The following is a 10,432-nucleotide window of genomic DNA, read 5'->3' as shown; positions in this document are numbered from 1 at the left end:
AAAAATTATTTCTCTGAACAAGTAAGCCAGTATCTAATTGTCAGTTATTTTTCCAATTTTTGTAAACTTTAACCCCCTCCTCCCACTCCACTGAAGTAATTATATCTGAAAGAGAATGATGTTTCTCGTGAGTTTAAGCAACATCACTATTTTCAAAAACTGGTAAATCTTGGGTTTATCTAGGTCTTAAATTAGGAGATTTGTCCCCTTAAGAAGATTTTTAAGGAAATCTATGTCTTAGAATATCAAAAATCAAAAATAAGCAAATGGGTGTCTGTGGTGTTTAGTAATCAAAACCATGCTACTCTGAAATAATATGAAACCAGTTCATTTTGACCCATGTATTCGTACACTGCCAGGAAACTCGGACACTAATAAATACCTAAATATTGGAATGTGGGGAGGTTTTTGTTGTCGTTGATCTGTTGATAATAACATTAAGACAGATTTGTACTACTATGGAACATAAAATGTGAGTTAAGCTACCTCTTGGGATTTTTTACAACATAAACTTAAAATATTTTTATCTTTGGTAACCTTATGTATAAGTTCTAAAGAGATCTGTGGCCATGTAAGGTTAGCTATTTTGAAAAGGCATAAAGAAGATCTTGTTTTTAAAGATGGATATCATTTTAGTCATATTTGATACCTGTATTAAGTTTTAAAAGTTGTTGACTTTTTTAAGTCACAGGAAATTTATGTCATACATTTAAACTGATTCATTTAGACTAAGGGCTCTCCAGACAGTAATGACTGACTGCCCGGGAAAAGCGAGAATAAAACTTTGTGGGTTGTTTTTTTTTTTTTCTCCCCTGCAATATAAAATTCCCAGATAGTCAGGCCATCTTTCTGAAGGTGAGAGTCCCAATCATTATATCATCATGCGTTCATTTTCTTGCATTAAAAGATCACATGACTGGGCACAGTGGCTCATGCCTATAATCCCAGCACTTTGGTACGCCGAGGCAGGTGGATTGCTTGAACTCAGGAGTTCAAGACCCACCTGGGCGACATAGTGAGAGCACTGTCTCTAAAAAAATATACAAAAACTAGCCAGATGTGGTGGTGCACGCCTGTAGTCCCAGCTATTCTGGAGGCTGAGGCAGGAGGATTGATGGAACCCAGGAGGTCAAGGCTACAATGAGCCATGATTACATCACTGTGTTCCAGCCTGGGTGACAGAATGAGACCCTGTCTCAAAAAAAAAAATTAAAATAAAAAGGTCATGTATTTCAAATAAGGCACATGCTACCAAGTGAGGCACACTTCTCCGCTTAGGAGGAGGCCCTTGACGTAACCACATCTTGTCTTTGAGTGTTCAAAGTTCTCCTGGCCATGGGAGCTTCCATAATAGTCGTGCTAATCACTAATGCAATGCTGGTGGTACCCCAAGTGCGTGATCCAAGGGTGTTTTCCTCTGGCCACTGCTCTATGCCCCAGCCAAGAAGAGTAAGCACAAGACACTGTGTTCTCAATGAATGATCCCTCTTTTGAGTTAAAGGTGTTCAAAACTCTAAATGCCATTTTCTGACCTTCTAGGTCCCGTTGTAACACAGGACATTACCACGTATCACACGGTGTTTCTTTTGGCCATTTTAGGAGGAATGGCTTTCATACTTTTGGTTTTGCTGTGTCTCCTTTTATATTATTGCAGGTAAAGTTTTACCATTTTGGCAATATCTTTTTTAATTCACAATTTCTTGGGCAATTGATACTTAGAAGCATTGATATGGAGGTGGGTTTTTTTTTTTTAATTTTTCTAAATTGAAGTACATTTTCTTCCCATGAAAAAGTAAGAACTCACATTTGTGATCTAAGTTGCAACTTAACAAATAGTATGTGTAAAGCATGCTGCGTGGATAACATTGCTTAGAAGGGGAATTATGAAAAAGAGTTTAACAATGGTCGTATGATTTATTCAGAGTATCCCTAAACGCTGGTTAAGAGATGATACTCTAAGGGCAAAGCAGAACTCTTCTTATTTGGGCTGGGCACAGTGGCTCACAACTGTAAGGTGGGCGGATCACTTGAGGTCAGAAGCTCGAGACCAGCCTGGCCAACATGGCAAAACTCCATTTCTACCAAAAATATAAAAATTAGCTGGGCATGGTGGCGCACACCTATAATCCCAGCTACTCGAGAGGCTGACGCAGGAGAATCGTGTGGACCCAGAAGGCAGAGGTTGTAGTGAGCCAAGATCGCACCACTGTCCTCCAGCCTGGGTGACAGAGCAAGACTCAGTCAAAAATAAAAAATAAAAAAATTCTTATTTGGATGCTATGTCTGATCAGTTTGCAAGAATATTTATTGTCAACTCTTGACTAACCCCTTTGAAATAAGTAATTTGGCTTATAAAAGCCTTTAAGTTTAGCTATTTTAAAAAGGCATTATAGAGGAAAATTTTATTTTTAAAAATGCAAAGCATTTTTAGTCATATTTGACACTCTTTAATAAAGTTGTTAACTTTTTTAAGTCATAGAAAAATGTATGTCATACATTTAATTCATTTAGGCAAAGGATTCTCCAGATTGTAAAAGATGAAATCTCTGGATTATCCTACTCTGGGTTAAAATAAGGATAAGGGCCAGGCATGGTGGCCTAGCACTTTGGAAGGCTGAAGGGGGAGGACTGCTTGAGGCCAGGAGTTTAAGACCAGCCTGGGCAACACAGGGAGACCCCATCTCTACAAAAAACTAAAAATCAAAAATTAGCTGGGCATGGTGGCGTGTGCCTGTGGTCCCAGCCGCTTGGGAAAATGAGGTGGGAAGATCACCTGAGCCCACGAGGTCAAGGCTGCAGTGAGCTATGATCGTACCACTGCACTCCAACCTGGGTGACAGAGCAAGATGCTGTCTCAAAAAAAAAAAAAAAAGAATAGGATGTGGGGTGAGAAGGCTTCTGGCTGCTGATGACTTTTGTCTTGTTTCTCCCTGTGGAAATTGAGAATTAGGATTTTACCTGAAACTTGAAGCTTTTCCATTGAGAGAATCACTAATCTTTGGGTTTGGATTGTGTCTTTGGTCGCAGGAGGAAGTGCTTGAAACCTCGTCAGCACCACAGAAAACTGCAGCTCCCTGCAGGACTGGAGAGTTCCAAAAGAGACCAGTCCACGTCCATGTCACACATCAACTTGCTGTTTTCACGCCGAGCATCAGAATTCCCTGGCCCGCTGTCCGTCACCAGCCATGGCCGCCCCGAGGCCCCAGGCACGAAGGAGCTGATGAGTGGAGTCCATTTGGAAATGATGTCTCCTGGTGGCGAAGGGGACCTGCACACCCCCATGCTCAAGCTCTCCTACAGCACCTCCCAGGAATTTAGCTCCCGGGAGGAGCTCCTCTCTTGCAAGGAAGAGGATAAAAGCCAGATCTCCTTTGATAACCTCACGCCAAGCGGGACGCTGGGGAAAGACTACCATAAGTCAGTGGAAGTTTTTCCCTTAAAGGCAAGAAAATCTATGGAAAGAGAAGGCTACGAGTCCTCCGGTAATGATGACTACAGGGGTAGTTACAACACCATGCTCTCACAGCCTTTATTTGAAAAGCAGGACAGAGAAGGTCCAACCTCCGCAGGAAGCAAACTCACCATTCAGGAACATCTGTACCCCACACCTTCGTCGCCTGAGAAAGAACAGCTGCTGGACCGCAGACCAACTGAATGTATGATGTCGCGATCGGTCGATCACCTCGAGAGACCTACGTCCTTCCCGCGGCCCGGCCAGTTGATCTGCTGCAGTTCTGTCGACCAGGTCAATGACAGCGTTTACAGGAAGGTGCTGCCCGCCTTGGTCATCCCGGCCCATTATATGAAACTCCCCGGGGACCACTCCTATGTCAGCCAGCCTCTGGTCGTCCCGGCTGATCAACAGCTTGAACTAGAAAGACTACAGGCTGAGCTGTCCAGTCCCCATGCCGGGATCTTCCCACACCCGTCCTCGCAGATCCAGCCCCAGCCCCTGGCTTCCCAGGCCATCTCTCAGCAGCACCTGCAGGACGCAGGCACCCGGGAGTGGAGCCCTCAGAATGCATCCATGTCGGAGTCTCTCTCCATCCCAGCTTCCCTGAACGACGCGGCTTTGGCTCAGATGAACAGTGAGGTGCAGCTCCTGACTGAAAAGGCGCTGATGGAGCTTGGGGGTGGGAAGCCACTTCCACACCCCCGGGCGTGGTTCGTCTCCTTGGATGGCAGGTCCAACGCTCACGTTAGACATTCATACATTGATCTCCAAAGAGCTGGAAGGAACGGAAGTAATGATGCCAGTTTGGACTCTGGCGTGGATATGAATGAACCCAAATCTGCCCGGAAGGGAAGGGGAGACGCTTTGTCTCTGCAGCAGAACTACCCGCCCGTCCAAGAGCACCAGCAGAAAGAGCCTCGAGCCCCAGACAGCACGGCCTACACGCAGCTCGTGTACCTGGATGACGTGGAACAGAGTGGCAGCGAGTGTGGGGCCACGGTCTGTACCCCCGAGGACAGTGCCCTGCGATGCTTGTTGGAGGGGTCGAGTCGGAGAAGTGGTGGCCAGCTGCCCAGCCTGCAGGAGGAGACGACCAGACGGACTGCGGACGCCCCCCCGGAGCCAGCAGTCAGCGCCCACCAGAGAAGATCTGCCCACGAGGAAGAGGAAGACGATGATGATGATGACCAAGGAGAAGACAAGAAAAGCCCCTGGCAGAAACGGGAGGAGAGGCCCCTGATGGCGTTTAACATTAAATGAGCTGTCGCAGGGCCACCTGACTGTGGAATATAAAATTGCCAAATATCCTTTCTCATGGAAGCGCGTACCCGTTCGTGGAGGAAACGGAACGGCAGCCCCGCCGTGGGACGGACGTGGACGTTGACTGCATTCCTGTTTGCCGTGTAAATGTTAGAAGGGAATTAAAGTTATTACTCAGAATAAAGGATGACTTTGGCGGATGTCGCCCCTGCAAGGAGGTGGCTGAAAGTGGTGTCCAGATGTCCTTCCGGGGGCTTGATGTATCCGCCCCCAGGGACATTAAGAAACCGCACGTGATGTCGCTACGCTCTAACGATCACCTCAGTTCTCCCTCTGATTCTGGGAACAGATGAAACTCTTTTTGCATCGCTTGAGTCATTTTTATCACAATAATCCTACTGTGAAGCTGTCATTGAGAACTTAGGTTGGCACGTGGCGTCTCAAGGTATGCGTTCTCTCGAAGGAAAGCTATGCATCGCTGCTTCGTTGTCTGATTTTGCTTAGATTTTGCTTTGGTTCGGTTGTGTTTTGGGGTTTGCCTTTTTTTGTTGTCGCTTCAATGCAATTTGGTTGTAAAGAGTGGATTCCTTTGTGTCCATCTGTTCTGCTTCTCAGCAGTCCGTCTCAGTGTCTCCCTTCAGGGACCGCCGAGTGTCCTCTCGTAACATCCAAGCCTTTTAATGAAATCGCACCGAAATCTGTATCGGCTAAGAGTCCGCCAGTCCTGGTCCCATTAACTCCAAGTGCCTTTTTTACAGTGACTACAGACAGTCCCTCGCTTTTTGTTGTTGGTGGTTTTCTTAACCCGTTTAATGAAACTGCCTGGATTTTATACAGTTATTAAAGGATGTCCCTTTTGCTTTAAACTGCATGCTGCCAAGTGCCATTTGGGGTCAGCATCCTCATTTCAACACAGTGTGCTCTCTAGTTATCATGTGTAACGTGGGTTCTGTTCAGCGAAGATAGACTAGAGGACACGTTAGAGATGCCCTTCCCCATCCATCCCTGTGGCACCGTTACGGTTTTCTGGCTGTTTGTATATACGGTTACGTATTAACTCTGGAATCCTATGGACTCATCTTGCTCACCCAACGTGGGAGTCTGGATTGAGCAAGTGGGCTGAATGTGACTATTAAAAAAGTTTAAAAAAAAAAATCTTATGTACTATCCAAAAGTGCCAGAATGACTCTTCTGTGCATTCTTCTTAAAGAGCTGCTTGGTTATCCAAAAATGAAAATTCAAAATAAACTCTGAAGAAAAGGAAAACTGTCTTTGCGGTCATTTGCATTCATTCTGAGCCATTGTCTGTTTCAAGGTTGTTATTAAGACTTTGTCAGGCCAAGCATGGTGACTCACACCTGTAATCCTAGCACTCTGGGAGGCCGAAGTGAGAGGATCACTTGAGCTCAGGATCACATGAGCCCATCTCTACAAAAAAAAAAAAAAAGTTTGAATTACCTGGTTGCAGTCACTTAAGTCACCAGGCTTCAGTGAGCCATGATGGTACTACTACACTCCAACCTGGGGAAGAGAGCAGATCCTGTCTCAAAAAAAAAAAGGTCTTTGTCATTGTTTCCTTGGCGGCAGTCTGCAATGCAGTTGTCAGACTTGTATTTGGAGAGCCACCACCTAGACACCTAGGAATTTCCTCTAGGGTTAAAATCTATAAAAAATCTGCCTTTGTCTTTAGTTTTGTTCAAGAACACCAGATAATATTTTGCTGTGTTTCAGGTAAAGAGGGATGTCTGTACTTTAGAAGAATCTGATGTTTCATGGTCAGTATTGATCCATCTGGGAAGAGCTTCAAGACGATATCATTAGAATGACCAGAATCTTCCCAGATGTGTAAAACTATTCATCAAAATAAAATAATTAATGGAGGTGTCGGGACATAACTGGCAGAAATAAATTAAGCCAGCTATGTTTACAGTCAACAAAATCAGTATTCGTAAATTCCATGCAGGCAGAGAACTAATCATGGTGGTTTTAATGATTTTCATTCTCAAGTGGTGATGTTTCCTATTTGGCTTTTAAGGGGGAAAATAGTTGAGCAAGTCCTTGACAGTGGGACAGCTAGCCAGATGGGAGCCTGGGGAGCTAAGGAGTGAGACGCCCTTTGCGCGGGAGTGAACATCTTACCAGTAGGTGGCAGGGTCATCCTTGCAGACCTGGCTAAGACTCCAGGGAGAAGGCATCAGTCAACTCCCCTGAAAAGAATAAGGAAGTTGCTCCTCCAGGAAAATCCAGGGCCAGACCTAGATGAGGAGGGGCGAGGGAGGAAGTGCCAGAAGACCTCTTTGCTGTCATTGACCCCAGTCCTTTGCAGCTCTAAGGTTGCCGCCAATGGAATCACCTCCTTAAAACATCACTTTCTAGAAGAGCCTCGTTGAATGCATGTTACCTGGGAAAGTCAGGTAGCACATTAACTGGAAACGCTGATCCTGAGAGATCTGGCAGGAAGATGGGGGTGGAGAAGGCTGCTTTGCGGACTCCTCCTCATTAGGTGAGACTCACCTGGCTGGGCCCCGATGTATTAAACAGCCAGCAGCAGTCACAGCATGCCGTGTGCCTAGGACTACAAGCAGGTGAGTTTGCAGAAGGGCAACTGGGTTGGCCGAAGATTTTAATCACATGTTAACAGTTGTCCAAACTAGGGCTCAAGGGTTCTCATTTTCTCAGAGTGCCAATGCTCACTAGAGTGGGATTCTCTGAATGCAGCACCATGGCCGCAGACTTTACACATTTATCCTCTCTCCCCACGGAGGGTGGGAGAGCGAGTATGTCCCAGTATTTCAAATCAGTTACATGGTCTGAAGGACCACAACCATCAAAGGCATCTTGCTCCCGCCCCCTAGTGGTGAGTTTTCCCCACCTGTGACGGTTTAGTCCAGACACACAGGGCGGCTCTGGGAAAGTAGGGGTGGGCATGCACAGGGATGAATCTGTCACTGGGTCTGTCCCCCAGGTGAGGTGGGTGGGGAAAAGGGGACTGAGGTTCCTGGAGTCTCTACCTGGAAACAATGTATTGGAAAAAATCATTGCATTCAATCCTCAAAATCTTTCAAGGAAGGACTGTTTATTCTTCTTTGTTTTACACTTAAGTTGAGGCTTAGTGGTTAAGTAATTGAGGTCACTCAGCTAGAAACAGTGGTGTGTGGCTTAAACAGCCAGCTCTCTGGAAATGAATGCACTTAAATTATATTGTCCCTGATAAAGGATGTATAGGACACAACTTACAAATGGAATACATAATAATCTGTATAATGAAATACATAAAGCTGGGCATGGCAGCTCAGGCCTGTAATCCCAGCACTTCTGGGAGGCTGAGGTGAGTGGATATCTTAAGGTCAGGAGTTCAAGATCAGCCTGGGCAACACAGTGAAACCCCTTCTCCACTAAAACTACAAAATTTAGCCGGGTGTGGTGGCAGGTGCCTGTAATCCCAGCTACTCGGGAGGCTGAGGCAGGAGAATCTCTTGAACCCGGGAGGCGGAGGTTGCAGTGAGCCGAGATCACGCCACTGCACTCCAGCCTGGGCGACAGAGTGAGACTCTATCTCAAAATAATAATAATAATAATAATAATAATATTCCTTGGTAAATTCCCTTTGATGATTGGTTCTCACAATGCTTTCATAGATTTTTATCATAGCCTGTCTTGTTACAATTGACAAGAGTGTAGCTCAAACATGATTTTGGTTTTTTTGTTTTTTTTTCTTTTTGAGACAGAATCTCACTCTGTCAGCCAGGTTGGAGTGCAGTGGCACGATCTCCGCTCACTGCAACCTCCACCTCCCAGGTTCAAGCGGTTCTCCTGCCTCAGCCTCCTGAGTAGCTGGTACTACATGTGCACACCACCATGTCCAGATAATTTTTGTATTCTTTTAGTAGAGATGGGGCTTCGCCATGTTGGCCAGGCTGGTCTCGAACTCCTGACATCAAGTGATCCACCCGCCTTGGCCTCCCAAAGTGCTGGGATTACAGGCATGAGCCACCACACCTGGCCTCATTTTGTCATTTTATTGTATTAATGATTAAGGTGAAATTGAAGCCCTCAGAATGTCATTTGTTCATCAATCATAGAGTGACAACTTTGCTGAATCAGTATTCAGTAGTTTTTGAATACTGGAACATTTCCTCAACTTTTTGTATTATTTGCAATATAATGGTTCTAGGTATGATACAGTTTTAAGATGAATCTGCATTATTAACATTGTCTAGGTTTAAGAAAGTGATGGAGAAAATCAACAAATCAATCCCCGATGTGTAGCATTTGCCAGTTTCCGTAGTGTAAATCCTCCCACTGTGGTCAGTTAAAGTAACGAGGGTGACCTGAGTCACTGCACACAAGAGTTGGGAAGAGATCCATGGTAGCACAGTTCTATTTACACTAAACAGATACAAGGCAGGGAAACAACCTCAGATAATAAAATACACAGCTGATCCTCCGTATGCATGGATTCCATCTTTGCGAATTTCTACTTCCTAGTGTTAGCAAGTAAAAACTAAACTAAAACTAGCAAGTAGGGGAATTCGCAAAGACAGAATCCATGCATAGCGAGGATCAACTGTGTATTTTGCAGCACCAAAATCAATATTCACTGTGTTTTCATGGTCATTTGTGGGGATGTGTAGAGGGATGAAAGATGCATTGCCCAACATGCACGTTTCAGCTGCGGTCAAACGTAGCAACACTTCACCTTCTTGTTCACCTGTCACGCTGTACACAGGTGTCCTTTGCACAGTCTATGTTGTGCTTCATTTTCTACATTTTTATGCTTTTGCTTGGTGAACTCACTGTTTAAAATGGCCTCCAAGTACAGTGCTTAAGTGCTGGCTAGCGTTCCTAAGCGTGGGAAAGCCAGGATGTGCCTTATGGAGAAATCGTGTGTTATTGAGCGTGAGTTGTAGTGCTGTTGGCCGTGAGTGCAATGTTCATGAACCGACTATAGATATCAAATGAGATGTCTTTAAATGGAAGGGTATGAAACAAGGTTATATGTTGAGCAGTTGATGGAAATATTGTGTCCAGAGGATTTCAGGAGGCCCCCACCTTTCCCGCGTAGCCCTGGAGAACTGCAGGCCTGGACTAAACCTTCACAGGAAATACCTTCTTCTGTAGTTCCTCCAGAAGCAAGGGTTCTAGTATTGCACTCACTAGTTCAGTGTTCCCAGCAACTTTATAGAACATAACTACTGCCGATAATCATAATCACTAGGAAATGAGTTTTAAGTAATTACCTTTGTTTTGGTATATTGTAAACTTGTAGTATTTAATTGTTAAAAATGACTATGTCTAGTAACTGACCTGCAAAATCCCTGAAATTGTAGAACATCACTCCTAAGTCCACTCCAGCATGCCGCCCACTAGAAGGGAACAAACCATGCATGAACCAAGGTCTACCTGACTCCAAAACCTAGTCTCTTGCTTTTTATTTTTTATTTTTTATTCTTATTTATTTAAGCCTTTTGAGACAGAGTCTCGCTCTGTTGCCCAGGTTGTAGTGCAATGGCGTGATCTCGGCTCACTGGAACTTCCACCTCCTGGGTTCAAGCGATTATCCTGCCTCAGCCTCCTGAGTAGCTGGGGCTACAGGCACGTGTCAGCACGCTCAGCTAATTTTTTATATTAGCCATGTTGGCCAGCCTGGTCTCGAACTCGAACTCCTGACCTCAGATGATCCACCCGCCTCGGCCTCCCAAAGTGCTGAGATTATAG

At 45.1% G+C, this 10,432-nt stretch overlaps 1 protein-coding gene across 1 annotated transcript in view; it reads left to right on the top strand.

Moving 5' to 3' along the window:
- FAM171A1 (family with sequence similarity 171, member A1) overlaps window positions 1-5,980 on the top strand; it is a 63,025-nt gene extending 57,045 nt beyond the window's left edge. The window contains exons 7-8 of the mRNA XM_011934274.1: window positions 1,540-1,654; window positions 3,028-5,980. Of these exons, the coding sequence (XP_011789664.1) occupies window positions 1,540-1,654; window positions 3,028-4,714 (1,802 nt within the window). The 3' untranslated portion in view covers window positions 4,715-5,980. The remainder of the gene's footprint in view (window positions 1-1,539; window positions 1,655-3,027) is intronic.
- The last annotated feature ends 4,452 nt before the right edge of the window (window positions 5,981-10,432 follow it).

This window comes from Colobus angolensis, unplaced genomic scaffold (assembly GCF_000951035.1).
Source record: "Colobus angolensis palliatus isolate OR3802 unplaced genomic scaffold, Cang.pa_1.0 Scaffold133, whole genome shotgun sequence".
Taxonomy (NCBI): domain Eukaryota; kingdom Metazoa; phylum Chordata; class Mammalia; order Primates; family Cercopithecidae; genus Colobus; species Colobus angolensis.
This window is presented reverse-complemented; position numbering and strand designations above follow the sequence as displayed.